At 35.7% G+C, this 22,076-nt stretch overlaps 1 protein-coding gene across 1 annotated transcript; it reads right to left on the minus strand.

The window, feature by feature from the left end:
• Window positions 1–1,348: 1,348 nt before the first annotated feature.
• On the minus strand, window positions 1,349–17,939 carry LOC110800880 (DEAD-box ATP-dependent RNA helicase 10-like). Its single transcript, XM_056831229.1, has 11 exons — window positions 17,801–17,939; window positions 17,536–17,665; window positions 16,896–16,965; window positions 11,526–11,588; window positions 8,152–8,226; window positions 5,899–6,018; window positions 4,316–4,357; window positions 4,151–4,225; window positions 2,048–2,191; window positions 1,735–1,872; window positions 1,349–1,495 (listed from the first exon to the last, which is right to left on the minus strand). The coding sequence occupies exons 1-11, from the start codon at window positions 17,937–17,939 to the stop codon at window positions 1,349–1,351; spliced, it is 1,143 nt and encodes a 380-aa protein (XP_056687207.1).
• Between the last annotated feature and the right edge of the window lie 4,137 nt (window positions 17,940–22,076).

A 22,076-nucleotide genomic window follows, 5' to 3' on the forward strand; every position in this document is an offset into this window, starting at 1 on the left:
TAGAGATTGACCAGAAGCTGAATCCTACATACTTAGGCTCTGTTTGGCACGCCATTTCAGGCATCTTAAATGGTAAGGTGCTGAAATTTTAAGTCACCTTAAAGTATTAGAGTTGTTTGTCAAGCACCTTAAATAAAATATAAGGTTTTGAAGGTGACTTAAATTGTGACGTTACTCAAAGTAACGTTTCAATTTAAGGTCCTTATATTTTCATGTATTTTAGCTTCAAATTTTTATTTAAAATAATTTTTTTTTATAAATTTCAGCTCCTTAAACCACCTTATCAGTTTCAGCTACAACCTTTCAAGTTTCAACTAACTTATCTTTTCAGCTCTATTTCAGTTAGTTTTGCCAAACATAGCCTTAGACTCAGAGCTAAGTCGACTCATTGTAATAGGCTAATAGCCCCCAAACCTCTGATAACACCAAAAAAGCTAATTAACAAACAAGAGAATGCAACTCCATGAACAAAGTGCAAAAACAGAAATTTTCTAGTAAAACAAAATTATCGTACAAAAACAGGTGAAAATTACATCTAGAAGAAGGTTTCTAACAAAATTGTTGAGTATCCTATTTCAATACTTTGAATTTAAATATGCAAGTAAAAAAGCATCATCTCCGCGACTTTTTGAATGTTTTGCCACCTCTGTTGCCCTTGCTAATGTTTTGCCACTTCTCAACTTCATCTCCATCATCATCTCCCCTGCCTTTTCTTTTATTCTTACCACCCTCCTTTATTTTCTGTGAGGCAAGAAAGGGCCATATTAAAACACCAACCAGCCTCGTCAACAACCAAGTAGACCAAAAACTATGCTAGATGATGATATATTTCTAAAGAAAGGAAGACATGAAGCACCAAGATATATCAAACATCTTTTCACTACGGAAAGTAAAGCACCAAATTCATATATACAAAATTTACAGAAGGATTATTACCCAATTCCACTAGCAAGTTCATAGCAGATCAAACACCACATGACATGAATAATTTAAGATATTAATGATTTCAATAAATACTTTCAAACTATCAACTTTTTATAAATTTCTACTTATTGATAATTTATGATATTAGTGACTGAAGTTACGTATTGGCAAGCTCGAAAATAGAAGGGTTGCATCTAGAAAAATAGAGAAAGTACATTTTAGAAAAAACTTAAATCGTACAAGGAACGTAAAGCTATAACTGAATAATCATAAGAACACGGTAAACAAATATACCATATGTGATATTCTTTTTGCCTGCCTAACACGTTGCCGTAGGAGCATAACTTCCTCTTCCTCAGCAGGATGCAACGGTAACTTTTTGCCTGTATCACAGATAATAATAAAGGCCTCGAAGAAAAACAAATTAATGCATGTCACAAATATTGAAGTGTTGCTCACCTATCAAATTCTCTATCTGCAGAAAATACTCAAGCTCATACTGATTTACTAATGAGATGGCAACCCCTGACCTTCCAGCACGTGCTGTTCTCCCTACTCTATGAATGTAACCCTGAAGCAAAGACATCGTCAAATAGACACAATGGAGACAAACTAACATAACCATGGTCGCAACACATATGACTAAAGCTGTAACAGAAATTTGTCCACGTTGTATTACTACAAAATGAACTATAAGTATGTTCTCAGCACTTCCACTGAGGAGCACATGAAGTGTTTTCACTCAGTATACATCGGAAGCACTAATAGTAACTTATTAATCATTAATCTACAAGGACAATAAAAGCTAACCTTGGAATTGGAGGGAATATCATAATTTATCACCATATCCACTGCAGGAATATCAAGCCCTCTACTTGCTACATCGGTGCAAATGAGAATACTGCAATCACCAGCTTTGAACTTGTTTAGTGCCCCAAGTCGGTTTGCCTGCCACACAGGGAAGTTTATTTCAGGACCAAGGACGTATAAAATAAGATTCCACTTAGCGGTCAACCAATCCATATTAGGTTTGATACAGAAAGATTTTTAAAACGAGCGTAAGAAAAATGTATGGTAATATAACTAAAAGAGAAGGCAAAAGCAAGAGATAAAAAAAAAGAACCATAGTCATGCGGCCATTGATGGCAACCGCCCTAAAACCAAGGTTACGAAGCATGAGTGCTAACGGGCCTGTAAAATCACATTTACGAGTGAAAACCATAGTACTACCAGACATCTCCGTCAAAATATATACAAGATAGCATTCCTGAGAAGAAGAAAAAAATGTTTGTCAAAGAGTAAGACATAATAAAAATCTCCAATAACATATACGCCAGATAGCATTCCAAATAAACAGGCAACATTTCTATGAGAAAAGTGGTAGAATTAAAGAAGTCAAGCACAAATGTAACCTCAAGTCTTCAAAGCAGCAAAAGGGTTATAAGTTGCACTAGGTCATAGTGCCAGATCAAAAAAAACAATCGTGACAAGAACATCCAAACATCCAAAGGAATAACAAGCCCTAACATACAATGAAATATAGATGACTAACCTGAAGTAAATTACATAGCATGCATCAACATGATACATTCCATAATCCATGATATTTGCAAGTTTAGTACAGCCATTAGCCAAAAAAGAATCTGAAGCTGAATCACTTTACAAAGACACCAGTATATCTCAGCCAAGTCAAGGAATAGGGATAAACAAATAAAGACCTTTCAACACAGGCATCAAAAAAGTAGGGACCCACAATGTTTCATTATTTTTGTCTTCCAGTCAACAACGCTAAATTTAGAGTTTTAGACCATTAACTAGAAAAAGCGCTTATGCCTCCAAGAGTCCAAGACTATTTTTTTCCTATTTTCATTTTGATAATTCTTTACCCAGCAAATGTTTGTGATAGCAACAATGACATGAAAGCTGACTTTTTTTTTTTCCTATTTTCATTTTGACAATTCTTTACCCAACAAATGTTTGTGATAGCAACAATGACATGAAAGCTAGGCAAGTGCCCTTTCACCTGAATCCTCATTGGTTTTCCTATAGCTTTTACTCCCTACATATTTCCATAGATATGGTCATTAGTAAGGTTACCAAATACACGGTTTATGTTGCATTTTGATGATGAAACTACTATAAAAAATAAAACAAAATCTTTCATTGTGCTATATTGCAATAGGGAATCCATTATTCAAATTCAAGATCCACACAAAATAACCTTTTTCAGATAAAAGAAGTAAGTATACAGTTGCAATCTTGCAGAGAGTCTTAGCCAAGGATGAGTTCAATCCCAAACAAAAATCACTGGCTTGAACTCGGCTAAAACAATTAAGCTACCCAGTTACTGAGAAAGATTCCAGGAAAAAATGGGATCTGACTGTCTGAGAGGTTCAAAATAAGTGCGATGTTGCTTCAACTCGAAAATATTTGGGATGTCAATAATTTCAACATCCAGAATCAATATACTAATCAGTAATCACAAGGCTCAAAAGCAAGATGGACAAAAATACTACTCCAATCTATAAGCATATTTTGATGACCTAAAGAGCAAGATGAACAATAACAGTACTCTAACATAACAGCCAGCTCCTTTATTATTATGTATATATGTCTATATCAGGATCAAATATGCCATCAAAAAAATTCTAGCGAACACTCGAAATAAAACCAACAATCCCCAACTTCATCTATGATTCCAAAATCAAAATGATTCATGATTTTAATAAAATGAACTGTGATCTTGATGGGTTGAGCTGGAGTAAGTGGACAAGTGGAGTACTTAGGCGTAAGTTGAGGGCGCCTACGTAGTAGTCACACCTTTGAAATCTAATAACTGTTGTAGAGGAAATTCCCTCTCTGATTCATTTTAGTCATACATTTTCTCCAAAAAAATAATACAATAAAACATCTCATGACGAAGCAATCGTGCTTGTACCTTTAATTCCTTTCATGTAATAAAAAATAAATTACCGTAATTTCCTTACATTGACTGAATAAACTAATTCAAACATTTCAAAGCTTTTAAGGCAATTATATCTTGATTTTATTCTTTCACCTAAAAATATACATAAATGTATCAGACATGAGACACCAGACCTTACATGAAATAAACGTTCCAATCATTAATTGTCAGTCACAGCCAGGTATTCAGTATAGGAAACTACATCCATAACAAAGGGTCCAAAAAAAACATTATGAGAGGGAAGTACGTTAGAAGAGGGACCTTGTTTTTAGCAGGTACAAAAAGATATTGCTGCTTCAAAGTGTCGACAGTAGAATATTTTGAATCTGACTCAACCTTGAATAGAAAAAACATATTGATAGGGAAAAAAAGAAGATTTATAAGTTTCTAGATATAAATTGTTGGCACAACGCGTATGAACCTGACCTTCACGGGGTCCCTTAAACAAGCCCTTTGAAGCTTTTTGACCTGCAACAAGAAAGGACCTTCTAATCATAAATATCCCTCATCTCATCACCTGAAAAATATATAACTTAACAACTAATACAATAATTTTTGTTTTTTTGAAATAACAGCTGTAGTAAGCCACAAAAAGGAGAGGGGGAAAAAGGTGAAAGACGTGTCAAATTTCTGGAGACACTCATGATGAACAATGGTACTTTCTCAATAAGAGCATCAATAAGGGAAGACTCTTATTTTGATGGCTCATAATCTCTCTCCTATGCCACCTAAGGTCCAACACCAAATAAGAGTATCCTCCCAAAAAGTGTGGAAATACACTAAGCCACTAACTCTTAACACTAGCTCTTATTCTCTCTTACTCTCTTTCTTATTTTATTTTCATGCCAAAAAATGATGCACTATGTCACAGTCTCACAGATGGCATTCCACACCATCGCATGCAGCAGCATGCAAGTATGGCAAGGCATCAAGGTGCACCGCCAAGGGTGGCCCAAGGGCGGCGGCAAGGTCGTCGGGCACCACCGGGCAACGTGGTGTTCCATCGGAAGTTGGGCCGTTGAGGTATCGGGGTGCATCATGAGGCATGGACATGGGCGCTGGAACTGGGCGCTAGGCAGCAACGTGGGCCGTAGGAGTGTGCCTGGGCGCTGGCAGCAATTGCAGCACCCACCCCTTATAAAGGTTTATTTTGAATAAGCCATAAATTGCTTTTGAACACCCACGTGTCAGTAACGTAATAATGGGCCTTTTGGGGACCAAACGATATCTAAATGGGCTGAAACTTGGGGGTCCCACGTATTTTGGCCCAATGAAAATGATGGTCGGACCACATTTTGGGTTTGAGGCCCAGAAGTCCCGGTTTTGCAGCAGGTCACTCCGGTTGTGCATCGGAAGGTCCTAGATTGCTCTGGATGGGTCTTGAGCACTCTATCTTGGTTGTTTCTTGAAGGTTCTAGCTAGGGTAAGTCTAGAACCTTGTTGTACATACTTCTAAATACCTCCTTGTACTTAGAGGGTTCCCTTATAGATGGGAACAATCTAGAGAATTGTAGGCTCTTCCTTGTAAAGAGTAGTGTAGAATATTCGAGAGAGTAGAATGTTCTAGGCCTTAGGGACTCGGGTGCCTATAAATAGGCTACCCCATTCATTTGTACAACCAACTAACACAATTGTAAACACTCTCAAGCAATATAAAAACCTTTCAAAACACTCTTGCTTACAATTTCCTTGCTTAGCCAATTTCGTAGCACACTTAGCATAGCTAAAACATCGGGTAGCCTTGACTAGTGATCCGACGGGACTGTGACGCTAGTGGGATGCGTGCTTGGAAATAGTCAACACGTGACAACTAGCTCTTATTTATAAGAGCTAGCTCTTATTTCAGAACTTTCTATAATAAACTCTAATTAAAAGTCTCCCATTTCTCACCTAAAAGCTAACTCTTAATATTTCTTTCTCTTTAAGAGTAACCTAAGAGTCTCCCCTTATGCTATAACATCTTCTGAAAAGGTTAAAAAAGAACAAAACCAATTATATCACATTTTTACCTTGTTTGTCATAGTGGCAGAAAACAGATAAGTCCTCCTATTAACAGGAATAACTTTTAAAATATCATCAAGTGCCTTTTCAAATTCCTGATTCAACAATCTATCAGCCTCATCCAACACCTGCAGACAATAGGAACCAATCACTAAATACTAATATGAATGCGGCAAAATCAAAACAAAATAAACAAAAAAATGAAATCCACACATACAATACTAGTACCTAACATATCTTTGTGAACTACATAGACACTAAACAAGAAGCAACTATTCCTTTGGCACAGATCAACAAGATTCTAAAGAACAACAAGATTCTCAAGCAGAGTGGTGTAGCTCAAAGAATAAGGTGCAAGATATCCAACTTTTAAAATTCTCTTTATGTTTCCAAGAACAATTAAGAAAAATAAACAACGGAAACGAAATACTTCAATTGACGCAAGAAACGAAAAATACCTTTAATTTATGTGTCTTATCATCAAAATTATATTGAGACTAGGCATGAATGTAGCAGTATTCACTATTCAACGATGAAAAAATATTAATTTGAACTGGGTTTGGGCATCAGAAGTTTAGGCAACAACGTAAGACAAGTTTCAAACAAGAAACATGGAGAACAAGACGGGAAAAAAGAAATATTCGTTGTTATTCCCCCTCTCTCGACCTTATCTAGAAATGGAGGGATATAAAGTTAGTGGCCTCGGGCCGGGGTTACAAAGAATATGTATGTAAAGCATGGCATTATTGTAAATTGTAAAGCATGACTAAGTCGTGGTTATTTAATGCTAAGCTAAGTGAATGTGAACATTTGCACCATCGTAGCAACTTATGCTTAGTTAGCTAACTAGGAGAAAGGTTGTTTCAAAATATTTCACTCTCTCTATCACATAATAAGCGCTCCATCTTGCAATAAAACCAACCTCTTTTCCTCACATATCATCATACGGCGACCATCAGCATTATTATGAAAAATGAACGGGAAAGGAGAAACTCTTTATGTGACAGCAAATATGATCTGTCACGTCAAATATAAACCAAACAGTCGACAAAAGAAATTTTTAATTATTTATATAAATGAAACTGAGACGAAAGGATGGAATTATGGAACTACATTATCTGTACACTTGGAGATGGTTTTGCAAGTTAAACAGCTTGGCTCTATGTCGTTTTTCCAAGTCCGTGCTCGGTTTCAAGTCTACTCCGTACCAAATGCCCCAAGTTCCCAGCCAACTCACAACGACCTTTTAAAGATTTTAAGAGAAAATATGGCCATTATTCTGTCTCAAAGACAAATTGGATAAGTTAGGATTATAGATGATGAGACTAAAGCCCTATTCCCTTTAGCTTATATTTAAGGCATTGAAATTATGTTTATAGATTAAAACTAATTTTATTGCGTGGTTAAAACTGATTTCTACCGAATACAACCAACTTCTACTAAATATATCCCCGTTCTTTATTTGTTGCAACCCTTCTATTTTGGGAAGTTTCACAAGTATTGCAACAATTCTTTTTTGGGATGTATTCAAAAGAATAAGTTACAAGTTTACCCTTAGTCCTTAACCAGTTAACCACCCCACTTGTTTACCCTTAGTCCTTAACCAGTTTACCCTTAGTCCTTAACCAGTTTACCCTTAGGCTCCGTTTGGTAAGGCGTAAAACGTTTTCATTGTAAAATGATTTTCCATGGAAAACATTTTTCAAGGGAAAACACAATTCCAAACTAGTTTTCCTTTGTTTGGTAACTTAAAGGAAAATGGGAGAAGATGGTGAAGATTGAGGGGAAGAAAGGAGAGGGAGGTAAGGAAGAAAGAAGGAAAAGTGGTTTCCCTCCCTTTCAAATGGAAAAGGGTTTTCCACCTTTGAAGGAGTAATGGAAAATTGTTTTACATCCCTTACCCAACCAAACAATGTAAAATGATTGAAAAGGGGAAAATCGTTTTCCATGAAAACGTTTTACGCCCTACCAAACGGAGCCTTAGTCCTTAACCAGTTAACCACCCCACTTTATTTCACACAGTTTTTTAAACCCATGGGGTCTTCTGATCCAAAACTCTTTATATGTACCAACCCATCCACTTGGAAATGTTGTGATAATTAAAGAATTGAGATATTCAAGTTGAAGAGAACAGGCCTAAGGGATAAAACACAGGACAAAATCCAAGTCATTCAGCTAGGCAAGACTAGACTTACAGAAACACAAGGATAAAGGAGACTACTGAATATACTAGCACGACCTGTTTTACCAGTGGAACATACCAGATATTTCAAGGTACGAAGTGAAAAACCTTTGGTATTAGTCAAATGATCCATAAGGCGTCCAGGCGTTCCCACCTATAAAAAAGAAAAAAGAAAAACAAATGACAAAGAAGACAGATAATTAAAGCAAGAACTAATTTTGTGAAACTATGAATCATCCAAATAAGATAACAAACGAAATAATGGAACAAGATCATTTAAAGGATCGTCTTAATTTTTTATTGAACCAAGTATTGTAGCCCACATATGCCTTTTCTGTCATCTTCTATCAATGTACTAGCCTAGAAGCTTTGACTAATCTCTAATAGAGAAATTGCTAGTCATCTTATGGCCCATTTATCATGCAGATCTTCTTTCATTTTTGGGGGGGGGGGGGGGGTAAAATTATGGCAGCTTACTTGGGAGTTCAATGATGTACGACGAGATAAAAATATAAGAAGACTGAGCCCATCTATATACCTTACTATCACTCAACACATAAAAGGCAGATCCCCTATCCTAAGTCTACACAAAACACTAAGCTTTGGTCCAAGCTTGATTAACTTGTATTAACCAATAACGGTATCAGGCTAAGAAGCCCCAAGAAACTTTAGGGGGCGTTTGGTTTAACCATTTTTGGAATCAGATATGTGTTTAGAATCAACCAAACTCTTACTTGATATTTGGTTCAATATTTTTAAAAATTTGATACCTTGGGGGGAGGTGGGTATGAGCCAAACCCATGAGCTTGGAATCAATTTTATTTAAAAAATTAAAAAATAAAAAATAAAAACCAAAAAATGTTCAATGCTCATTCGCCCTTTCTTCTTCCTCCCCTGTCAACAAACTTAATCTAACAAATAGAATAAAACTGGAATGATGAAGATCATCTCCTCATCAACCATGGCATTACCATGGCTAGAAAAGAAAAAAGAACAAAAAAAATATAACAATCATCACTTCATTTTGGACAATAAAAATCATCAATTTTTGACTGTAAGGTATGGTGTTGGCCGCTAAAAATTTCAGATCCAAAATTCTTAATGGACAAACTCAATAATTAAGATTAATTTGAGTTTCAATGGTCATAAGAAGAAGCGTCATTTTTCTTTTGAAGAAAGACAATGTTCTATTGGAGGAGCAGCCGAGCAGCATTATTGTCCCCATGGAGGAAGGGAGGAGGAGAAGGAGAGAAGGGGCTGAAGAAGCAAAACTGAAAAAAATAAAAAACAGAAAATTGATTTTCAATTAGTTTGGTTAACCAAACACCTGGATTAAGGTATGGGTATGTAGGTATAACTCATTCTAAACCCACGTGTCTAATATCTAACCCCATACTTGATTCCAATGTTGAACCAAGTGCCCCCTTACAAGGCTTCTGTCATTCTATACCTGCTGCTATATCATGATTACTATCTCAAATGTATTATAAGAGCAGGGTGAATAACTGAATTATTTCAGAAATGGGAAAAACATTCCAAGGTTAATAAAGTTCCCAAACAACAAATACAAATAAAAGTCATGCTTGCATTTAAAAACTAGGAGTAAATACCTAATTCGACAAAGATGAAAGCAAAACAGCATCTGATTCATAACAGATATTACTCCTGTTTTTTTATAGTTTACACGATTTGACTTTTACACTTCACAAAACACAACGACAACCATTAATATCTTTAATTATCTATAAGCGAGCATTATAGAATTTGATTTTTTATAAAATGTATATCGAGGCGAATCTTTAAAAAAATCCAACCAGACTGTTTCTCTTTAAGTACTTAGTTTTAAAAGGCGTGAGGTGTACGAAGGCAAAAAAATCCCTGTAGAAGGCGCACACCTTTTGTATGCAAGGCACGCAATTTACTTTATTCTTTTGTGGTAATTATTTTCCACGAAAGAATCAAAATAGTATACTTATTGTCATAATTCATTAAGGGGTAAAAAGTAATACAATAAAACAAAAAGCCTTTTTGAGAGAGAGAGAGAAAAAAAAAGAAGCAGCACCGGGACTAAGGAAGTTTCGTGTAACTTTTTAGCCATTCACTCTTTATTTAAATTCTCAGAAGAAGTGCATCACATCTTAGATAAAAGGTGTTACTTTAAAATAAAAGAGGGGTTTACATGACTCGTCGTTGTCTGAAAGAGACAAGAAAAAAGGGAGAAAATTTAGGGTTTTCTCTCTGCTCATTTCATTATGTGTCGAGAAAAGTGTGGAGATTAAGTGTGGAGATTACCAGGAGCTCTGACTCATCTATTTTTGTGATACACATATGTTAAGACTCAACTAGTTATTTAATTGCAAGAGGGAAAGAGTACAGAAAATGTCAAGACTTTAATTAAGCACACTATGTTCATCTACGACCTCTATTTAAATTATATGCTTAGTTTTAAAAAGCGCGCCTAGGCTCAAGGAACAGGTCCTAGAGCCTAGCCATGACAGGCTCAGGCACCCTCCAAAAGGCGCGCGCCTTTGCACCTTTTCCCAGGCTCAAGGCACAGCGGCTTGTGATATAAGGCTCCAATTTTTGACAGGTAATATTTATTTTTAAAAAAAAGGCCAACGCAACGTGATTTTAATGGCTCCCTAACGGTTAGAATTTACTATATTGAAAATAGAAGAGAGAAAACCCAAGTTTTCCATTTTTTCCTCATCTCTTTCAACGAGTAAACTCCTCCTTCTTTCTATTTTAAAGTAATTTTTTTTTATGTAAGGTGTGATGCACTTCTTTTAAGAATCTAAATGCATTGCAACCTTCCTTAGTCCCCTTTTTGTTTGACTTTTTTCCTCAAAAAGGCTTTTAATTTTACCGTAGCTACTACTTTACCCTTTTGTGACAACAAGTAATACAATTTGATTTTTGAAAAAATTGTGCATCTTGTGTACGAAAGGCACGTACCTTCTCCTTGCGCGTAGGCTCCGGGGACTTTTGCGCCTTACGCCTTTTAAAACTAAGATTCTATGGCTCTAGCTAACTACTTATGATAAAATTAGCAGTCTTTTAGAACTTAAACGCAATGGCAGGTTTGTCACAAATGTGTACCAAACATTTAATCAGGAAAACCCGACAAAATACATTCAATAACATCGACCTATTTACAATAACGAATCTAACTTAAAAGTCATGACAGTATCAAACTTTTAGATGCTCCAAGACACTTCTATGTAATATTCCACAGTCCACACTTATAGTGGTATACATTCAAATTAGGTGGACGTACATACAAAATATGCATGAGTTTCTAGAATCAGTTCATTTACTAGTTACAACATAGGTCATTAGTATGGTATCTAAGGCAAGTTTCAAAATTTAGTCATTTATTTATTCAAAATCCTGGAACAATGTATACCATGTACTCATACTACAAAAAAAAAACATATGTGAATGACCACGTACTACGATATGAGGCCGTCTTCCAAGAGCAAGTTGTTGCTGGTTCATGTCCACTCCACCAACAAGCTACAAAAAAGATATGATGATGTCAGCATCTGTGAAACCATATAGCCATCGAACTTGCTTTCGAACGCAAGTAAAACCATGTGACTCGCAACAAAGAAGGCAATTACTTCCATTCTTTCATTTGGTATCGAAATTAGTCTAAGTAACAACTAAATTCCTCGAATAATATTTATGATAGAGTTGCTCTATAAATAATATCGCAAGTTTAACAATTACGAGAAATAGCTTTCTTCTCTCTCAAGCTGAGAGGGTGTACGTTAAGGGTGTTTACTAACGTGCGCCACCTTCACCAATGGCGAAGAAGAAGAAGGCTAGCTTGATTGTAACTTCACCAATGGCTTCGGAGGATGATTCCGCCCAGTCTAAACCTAGAAATGAGTCTCTTTTGGTTCCAGAAGGGGGCCAAAAATCGAACCCAGTTGCTGCAAATAGCGCGACGAACCTTGAGAATGAAGAACTTGTTTACTCCAATCTAGTGCACTCATCGGCTGGTATGATTCCTAAAGCTCTTCATGACACCATTATTGCTTTGAATCAATCGTTGGGGCTCACTGGGGAGGGGAGTTTGATTCCACAGTGTAGTACGGACTCTATTTTTCGAAACTCTGGTCATGTGGGTGTTATTGGTCAACCATTGAAGCATCAAGCTTCTCCTAGTGGTTCGACACAGGTTCCTAAGGAGGGGGGAACTATTAAGGAACCATGGGTGAATCTATTTGCTGGGGCTAAGCTTGCTTCCAAAGGAGCTCCCCTGGAATTTGTGACACCTTTGGTTAAAGATGGGAAAAAAGTAGCACAACTGCAGCAATCTGAGCTTGCCACTATGGCTGATAAATGGCAGGCTTCTTTAGTTATGTATGTTGTAGGAGAATCACCAACTTTGGCCTCTGTAAGGAGATTTATGGCTGCTGTGTGGAGTGAAGTTGCTACTCCTCAAGTGTTTTTTCATGATGAAGGGTACTTTATCATTAGATTTGAGTGCATTGAGGATAAGAATCGCATTGTTGCAGGGGATCCTTACACCTTTTATGGTAAGCCAGTGATCATTAAGCCTTGGGCAGCAGATTTCAACTTCTATGAGGAGGTTCTCAAAGTGATCCCCTTGTGGGTTAAATTTCCTAATTTGCCTTTGCATTGCTGGGGGAGTGATTCTCTCAGTAGGATCAGTAGTTTGTTGGGGGTTCCCTTGTGTGCTGAAGAGTGTACAACAAAACAGGAGAGAGTTTCATTTGCCAGGGTTTTGATTGAGATGGATATTACTACTGTGCTACCAGACCATGTTTGGATTGAAGATGCTAGGGGAGTTATGTTCAAGCAGGCTGTAGTGTATGATTGGAAACCCCTCTATTGTAAAAAGTGCAATACAGCAGGCCATGATTGTACCAAGCCCTCTAAAGTAGCTCCTAAACCAGCTGTAAAGAAGGTTTGGGTGGCTAAGCCAACTCAGCAGCATGTTGCAGCCCCACAGCAACAGACAGGGGGGATCCTTACTCCTTATTATGATCCACCTGTAGTTCAAACTAGTGGCCAAGAGTGGAACATTGTAACAAGGAGAACTAGGGGACCTAGCAGGATGAGGAATTTGAGCCCTAGTAATCCTTTCACTGTGCTCTCTGGTGATTTGTGATTCAAGGAGATCTCTGGAGAAATGGATAGTGATGGTGTGATTGTGCAGAATACCTCACATGAACCTCATGAAGAAGGTTAACTTATGTACTTGGAATGTGAGAGGCTTTAATGATCCTGTTAAAGCTTCTGAGGTAAAGCATCTGTTGCAAGTTAACAATGTTAATATCATTGCTTTATTAGAAACTAGAGTAAAAATAGCTAAATTTCCTAGGTTGTCTTCTAAACTTGGTAGACACTGGAGTTGGGGGAACAATTATAGCTTGAATCCTAGAGGCAGGATCTGGTTGGGTTGGCAACAATCAGAAGTTGATCTGTCAATTCTGCATTCTCATGAGCAGTTTTTGCATTGTGTGATTAGGGATAGAACTGGTGATGTTTCTTTCTTCTTTACAGCAGTCTATGGTTTGCATACCATTGAAACTAGGAAGGATCTTTGGCACTCCCTTGTGCTTCTTCTCCCTAGTGTTGGTTCTCACCCTTGGCTCTTATCTGGTGACTTTAATTCTCTCTTGTCTGACACTGATAGGATTAATGGTTCTCAGGTTTATATTGCTGAAACCAAAGATTTTAATGAGTTTATTGTGACTGCTGGTCTTTGTCCCCTACAAAGTGTGGGTCACTATTTCTCATGGCATAAAGGCTCCGGTGATGGGAAAACAGCTAGTAGAATTGATTGGGGGCTTGGTAATGCTGGCTGGATCCATAAGTTTAGTGGTGTTCCTATTCAATACCTCAACTCTTCCATTTCTGACCACTCTCCACTCTTGGTGAACTGTTTGCCTGATAAAGTGGAGGGAGGCAAACCTTTTAGATTTCTGAATTACCTTGCAGATCATAGTAAGTTTGGTTCTCTGATTGAGAATAGTTGGGGTACCAGTGGGAAAACAGGTTCTGCTATGTTTAGGTTATGGTCTAAATTGAATCTTGTGAAGCACAAGTTGAAAATACTGCATTCAGAAGAGTTTGCTGGCATCAAAGAGAGAATTGAAATGGCTAGATCTCAGCTAGAGATAGTTCAAACCTCTCTTCAAACTACTCCTTCTCCTGAGTTGTTTGAACAAGAGAAAACTTGCACTGATAATTTGAGGAAATGGCTTAGGGTGGATGAAATTGCTTTGAGGCAAAAATCAAGAATTCAATAGCTCCAAGTGGGGGACTCTAATCATCATTTCTTCTTCAATTCTCTTCTGTCAAGGAAAGGAATAGACAAAACAGGATTACAGTTCTGTTTGATGATTGTGGAAACAAATTGGTTGAAGCTGATGCTATTCAGGGTGAAATTTGTTGGTTTTTATAAAAAATTGCTTGGGTCAGCTGCTCAGTCCTTGCCTGCAGTCCACATTCCTACTTTGAGAAGTGGTAGTACTCTCAGTTTTCCTGCTAAACAATGGCTATCCAGAGAGGTAACCACTTTAGAAATTGACCAAGCTCTTAAGGGGATTGGTGATGACAAAGCCCCTGGCCTTGATGGGTTTAATGCTGTTTTCTTTAAAAGAACTTGGCATGTTATTAAGGCTGATGTGTATAAAGCTGTACTTGAAGTATTCAGAACTAACACTATGCTGCCTCAATTCAACTGTACTTCCATTACTCTTGTTCCTAAGGTTCCTAACCCTTCTAAGGTTAAGGATTTTAGGCCTATAGCTTGCTGTACTGTTATCTATAAGCTAGTGGCAAAGATTCTCACAACCAGGATGCAGAGTGTTATTGGTGATGTTGTGAATGAAGCTCAATCTGGTTTTATACCTGGCAGGCAAATCTCTGATAATATTCTCCTAACAACTGAGCTGATCAAAGGTTATACCAGAACTCACATCTCTCCAAGGTGTCTCATAAAGGTGGATTTGAAGAAAGCTTATGATTCCATTGAGTGGTCTTTTCTGAAAAGTGTTATGGTGGAACTTGGGTTTCCTGTGTGCTTTGTGAGGTGGGTTTTCACCTGTATCTCTACTGTTTCTTATAGCATTTTGATCAATGGGAAGCCATCACAACCCTTTAGAGCAAAAAAGGGATTGAGACAGGGTGATCCAATGTCTCCATTTCTCTTTGCTATTGGTATGGAATATCTTACAAGACACTTACAGCAGCTGCAGACTCTGCCAGATTTCAATTTCCACCCTAAGTGTGAAAAGTTGGCCCTCACACACTTGATGTTTGCTGATGATCTTCTTATGTTTTCAAGAGCTGATACTCTGCCAGTTGAGATGCTTTTTGCTGCTTTCAATAATTTTTCAAGAGCTTCAGGTCTTGAAGCTAACTTGGACAAGAGTAACATTTACATTGGTGGGGTTCCTGCTGCTACCAAATCAGCTATTCTTGATGCAGTTCATATTCTAGAGGGGCATTTCCCCTTTAGGTATCTTGGTGTTCCACTTTCTACTAAAAAACTGGCTTATAACCAATGCAGAACTTTAATTGACAAGGTGGTGGCTAGAGCTAAGTCTTGGACAGCTAGGCATCTCTCTTATGCTGGTAGACTTCAACTGGTTCAAGCAATCTTGCTTAGTTTGCAAGCTTTCTGGTGTCAAATCTTTATTTTGCCTAAGAAAGTGTTAAAGGAAATCCAGAACTACTGTAGGATTTTCCTTTGGACTGGTCTTACTGATCCTTCCAAAAGATCTCTGGTGGCATGGCATTCTCTATGTCTTCCTAGAAGTGCTGGTGGGTGGAACCTCAAGGAAATGGGGCTATGGAATAAAGCTGTTGTGGCTAAGCTGCTTTGGGCTATAACTCACAAAAAAGACAGATTGTGGAGCAGATGGGTTCACACCTATTACATAAAAAACATGCCTCTTTTCACTCAATGGCCAGCTACAATCTCTTGGTCACTGAGGAAGATTCTGGATTCTCACACTCTGATTGATGATGTTGGTGGATGGAATGCTGTTGTGCAGAAAGGGAAATTCTCTATTAAACTGATGTATAAACATCTCCTTGGTGTTCATGACAAAGTTCCCTGGAAAAGAGTGGTCTGTAATAATAAAGCTTCCCCTAAGAGTGTGTTTATCACTTGGCTTGCACTGTGGAACAGACTCCCCACCAGAGATAGGCTGCTAGCTTGGAAGATTGTCACTGCTAACAGTTGTCCACTTTGCTCAACTATGCCTGAATCTACTGGTCACTTATTTTTTGAGTGTTCTTATCCTGCTGCTGTGTGGGGAAAGGTCCTCCAACAGTTGCAGTTTCACAGAAATCCTGCTCCATTTGATCAGGAACTTGCTTGGATCTTGAAAGCTACTAAAAGAATTGGTGATAGATATAAATTGCTGCTGATGTTCTTCTCTGAAAGCATTTATGGAATTTGGCTTCAGAGAAATGAGATGGTGTTTAACCAACAATGCAGAAGCCCTGCTGATTTAGTGCATGATATTCAGTTTAGGGTGGCTTGTAGGGCCACTGATAGTCAGAAGCTGCTGTGCTGAGTTTGTGTTAGAGGTGTCTATTTTTGCTAGTGTTTAGCTTTGTGCTTGTTGATTTTTGGTGTTCTGGTGGCTTGTGCCTAACACTGTGCTAGTTCTCTTGCTAGCCTCTCCTTTTGGTAATAAAATAACTTTATTTGCCAAAAAAAAAATATCGCAAGATTTCATACATGGCCAAACAAAAAGCTCCACAAAGTAGAGGACTATTTCAAGTCAAAGAGCACAAATGAAAGGTAATCAACTCATTAAAAAAGCTTACCACTGCAGTTCTTAATCCAATGCTAGCTCCTAGAGCTTCAAATTGTTCAGAAATTTGGATTGCAAGCTCCCTAATTGCACATACAAAAGGATAAGATCAGAGAGACATCATACGTTAGCCTAATGGAAGTGCATTACGTTGTAAACCAATGAGCACTAAATTCCAATTGGAAGAGTAACTCAAACAGAAAAGAAAAGGGATACCATTAAAAATCTAACCTTCAAAGGTCAACAAATAATGAAATATAAAGTAACAACCACTACCGCAGTGATCATTCAAGGCTCAATAGAAGGTGGATATATGCTGGATCAAGCATGTGTAGCCTTATTGTGGCAATTGTAAGTAATTCAAATTAAAACATTCAGTAGAAAGGAGTATAGATTGTATAGTATCAAATGTAAACTTGCAACATACTCTGTATGCAGGTTCGAGAAGATTCCAATTCAGAATTTCTAAATTCACCTAAAACAAAACACAATATTGCAGAAACAACAGAGTGGAACAACATGCATGAAAACAAACAGCAAAAGGTAATGCGAAATTCGACATTTCCAAAATCAGGCATTAAATATAAGGGTCCTGGTAGATCAACAATGTCAATTAAAACCCATTAACCACCAATAACACAACAAAAGCTTACCGAGTTGGCAAAAGCACGCAACCGAAGAAAGGCTGAGGTGATTTTTCATCCAATAAAGCCTGAATTATGGGTAATGCAAAAGCCCCAGTTTTACCAGACCCAGTCTGTGCAAGCCCAATTATATCCTTTCCTGCATTCATCAAGTCACTCCAAAATCAAACAAGGACAATTAACCTCATAAATTCAAAGACAAACAAACACCCAATTCAAACAATTAATCAAATAATATAGTCAATTAACAACAATTAATCATGAAGAGGCATACCTTCAAGAGTATGAGGAATGGAATCGGCTTGAATTTTAGTAGGAGCAGTCCATCCTAATCTATCACAAGCTTCAATTAAGGACTCACATATATTAAGCTCTTTGAATGATTTCACCTCTTCTATGTGTTGTTCCTCCATTTTTTATCCTTTGAAGAAATTGCAATCGATGAATTATTATTGCGAACAGAAAGGGGAAGCAAAGGGTAGAAACTCAAAGGAAGTCGATAACACCAGAAAGCATGAACTGAGGTTTTTGGGTTTTGCAAGACCTTCAAATAAATAACAAAAAGTCTTACGCGCATAAGGTGGACGATAAATCTAATATATATATATATATATATATATATATATATATATATATACAAAAGATCTTGCGCGCACAAGGTGCACAATAAATTTATTGTACACCAATATAACTTTTACTTATTTTCTTGTAACTTTAACCTAGTTTTAATTAACTTTTATATTAGTAAAAAAAAGTTGATAGATAAACATTTTAAAGGGTTTTATGATTAATTTTATACATTATTAGTGATTTTGAAGAAATAAGTTTTATTAAAAATGAAAAAAAATTCACAAAAAAATAGATAACTTTTACATATATAAGCTTGACTTTTAAGCATTTAGAGTTAACATTTACTCTAGTGTACAATATTTATTGTACAACCTTTGTAAATACTCCGTAAGAATTTGTGATATATATATATATATATATATATATATATATATATATATATATATATATATATATATATATATATATATATATATATATATATATATATATATATATATATATATAAAAGGTTTTTTTTTGGAGATCAAATAGAGCGTCCAAGTAGGATTTCCACGTCATCGCATATCATTAACTAATATTTTAGGTTTATTTTAAAAAAAAAATATTAGAGTTTTAGCATGATTAAATCGGAAGAAAGTAGGATAAAGATAGATTCCACCAAAATTTTATTAAGATATCGATCATAAATTCACATTGTACTAGGAAACAAAAAAACAAACCTTTGAGAAAGCTCTGATGTTCTACACTTTTACCGAATTTTCAAATTTCCCCTGCTAAAAACTAAATGCAGTCTGAAGGTAAGATCAATCGTGATGAACCCTATTTCCCTTTTACTTTCGTTTTCTTAATTTTTTCAGTTATTCCAGATTGAAATTGATTTTCTAGGGCACTGGAATTCTTCGAACCCATCTGTAGTTTTGGCTTCCCTTTTGAGTTAAAGAACTAAGATTCATGAAGAACTCAGAAAAACCTAAAAATAGGTGATGTCCCCAAATCCTACATTACATATTGTGTGTTTGAGTTTCCGGGGTTTGTTGTTTGATTCAATAATCAAGTTGATTAAAGTAGTGATTTTCTGGGGGGTTTGGGGATTTATTTTGATATGGTATTAATCAAATTGATAGAATCTATATTTTTACATGAATTTAAGCCAATCGGTTCAACATTTTATTGATCAAAAAATAAAAAGATTCGTGATATTCTGTAAATTGATGATGATGAAGAAGTTTTTTTAAGTATTTGTGTTCTTATTATTGGTTTATGCTATACACCCTTGATATTTGAATATCCTATATTGCACAAATGTTGTTACTTGAAATCTCCTGTGACTGAATGGTTTTTCGGGTTCGTTTATATTTTGTTCAATGAGGTTCTTCATTGCCATGGAAGGTGTTTTGTGCTTTAGAGAATGTTCAAATTTGTGGCATTGTTGTGTAAAGGGGCGGCAATTCGGGTCAATGGATCAGGTTTGGTTTTGAGTCGTGTGAAAAAATATCAGAAATATTGTAAAACTTAATATTACTAAAAATAATGGGTCATTTCAGGTCATTCGGATCGGGTTCAAATTTCTCTCAATAATGGGTCATTTCAGGCCATTCGGGCGGTGTGGATGGTTTGTTTCTTTAGTTCCTTGACTTCCGTAAGTTCTAATTACTTGTGCATTTCAATTATAATATAAATAAATCCCTTAATTGAGTTCTCTTTGGAAATTAGATTAGTGTATCAATAGACTAATTTCTTTGAGTGATATTCAACTGTTTTGTTAGGCTTCATATATCTTACCCTGCCATTGACATAATACTTCGTATGTCATTGTTCTGTTTTGGTGCTAAAATATTTGTAACTTGCTTTGTAGTGTTTGATATCTATTTGTGGACGGTGCAGGATAAAAGAGGCAACCAAGAATCAATTGTGCAAGATACCATTGGTCATATCAACCGCAAACCCGAGATGGACAGTAGTAGAAAGACAAAAGCCGGAAGATCGCCAAATGTCATGGCCAAAGTATTTTAGCTCAAGCTAAAACAATTGATAAATTGATTTAAGGAAGACCATTACTTTGGACACAATGTGATATAATTCTATGGCTACAAGGAAAACGGCATACAACTCATGCAAGCAAAAGTTCCAAAAAGTTCCAAAAGTGCATCAAGAATTTTAAGAAGGAATTTACTTGTATAGTTAGATGTTATTATATGTTTTTTTTTAAAAGCAATCTCATTGTAGTTATTGATAATAAATGTTCAATTACCTAAATGTTAAGGATTCCATTTATTTTTTATTCATTTTTTTTTGTACATTGGATCTCATGGCATTTGGCATTTATAATTTATTTTTATGCTAACTACAATTTATTATTGTACGAAAATAAATCCGACTAAATTACATCATGAGGGAGTCAAATTATGTAGTAGTATTAGAATTATTGTATTGGAAGTCGTTACAATTGCCTGAAACTAGAATACAATCCAAAAGACAAGCTATACACACGCACAATTATAAAGGTTTGTCGATTGAGAGTGGGGAATAGCTCAGTTGGTTAGAGCTTCCCTCCTGGTTCCAGGTGATCTTGGGATCGATTCTCATCCCCGCAATTGTGGCTCGATTAATTTTGCTAGGAACAAAAAGATAAATAAGTACTCCATTTAAAAAAAATAAAGATAGAATTGTTGTATATTGGGTGCTTATTTATCCCCTTTAAACGACACAAGATAACAAAAAGAGTTACGTGAGGCCGGTGAGGGGTAGATCTTTCTAAAGTACGAAGTATTTTATTTTAAAAAAACACTATAGCGGGGGTTGAATAAGATAATTTTAGGGAGTTATCTTAAAGCTTTTATTTTAAAAAAGATTTTTTTTTTCAAAATCACATGAATAACTAACTCGAGGTTTACCATTATTGAACTAACTATTTCATAATTCGGTTTTTCTACGTGTGTCTTATGCATAAACATTTTAAATATTAAGAACATATTTATACTCCAACTTGAAAAGGCACCTATTTTAACTTTCTATTTCTATTATATGTATAATTTATAAAACACCTATTTATATACGATGATATAATAAGACAAAAATGTACGAAAATTGACAAATCCGTGCATCGCACGGGCTTCAATACTAGTTCATTGTACACCAAGGATAACTTTAACCCTTTTTTTTGTAACTTTAACCTAGTTTTGATTAACTTTTATATTAGTAAAAAAAAATTGATAGATAAATATTTTAAAGGCTTAAATGATTAATTTTATACATTATTAGTTATTTTGCAGAAATAAGTTTTACTAAAATGAAAAAATTTATCACTGAAAAATAGATAACTTTTACATATATATGCTTAACTTTTAAGCATTTTGAGTTAACTTTTACTCCGGTGTACAATATTTATTGTACACCCATTGTAAATAAGAATTTGTGAACAAACAAAGGGGGTTCCAAATCTAATGGTTGTTGGTCTGTGTCCATGCTAATGCACTACTGTAAAATTAAAAAACTAATAAAAGCAAGAATTAGATTACTCTGTATATAAATTATAGGAAAAATTGTAAATATTAATCCAATCTTTAAAGTAATTATGTCTAAGACATTTCCGACAATTATTAAATATAAATAAAAAATATTATAGAGATAAATATTATGTTAAATTAGTAATTCATAATTACTTATTAGAAAATAATTATGATAGTAGGTAACAACTAGTATAATCTAAATATAAATTTATATGAAAATCTGGTAGACAATTATCATTAAAATAGTGCTTATAGATATTCTCTTAATTTAAAAAATGACGAATAAATTGTTATTCCCCCTTTCAGTGTCTTATTTATTTTAAAAATTTTAAACCAAATAATGGTACATGGACTAAATTATTTTCATCCCCAATCAGCACCCTTGTCAACATAAAGTTATTTCATTCACCCTTCCTTTCGGTAGTCATACTCACTTAATACTCGCTTTATTTACCTCGTTTTTTTATC

Source organism: Spinacia oleracea, chromosome 1, assembly GCF_020520425.1.
Source record: "Spinacia oleracea cultivar Varoflay chromosome 1, BTI_SOV_V1, whole genome shotgun sequence".
Classification (NCBI taxonomy): Eukaryota; Viridiplantae; Streptophyta; class Magnoliopsida; order Caryophyllales; family Amaranthaceae; genus Spinacia; species Spinacia oleracea.

Bases quoted from the DNA above. Each gene is read 5' to 3' on its own strand.
- LOC110800880 (XM_056831229.1), bottom strand. From the start codon at position 17,939: ATGGAGGAACAACACATAGAAGAGGTGAAATCATTCAAAGAGCTTAAT. The intron at 8,227-11,525 runs GTACGTGGTCAT...TCTTTTTTATAG, and splicing joins GAAGACGGCCTCATATCGTA to GTGGGAACGCCTGGACGCCT. The intron at 1,496-1,734 runs GTTAGCTTTTAT...TCTTTGCTTCAG, and splicing joins ATATTCCCTCCAATTCCAAG to GGTTACATTCATAGAGTAGG.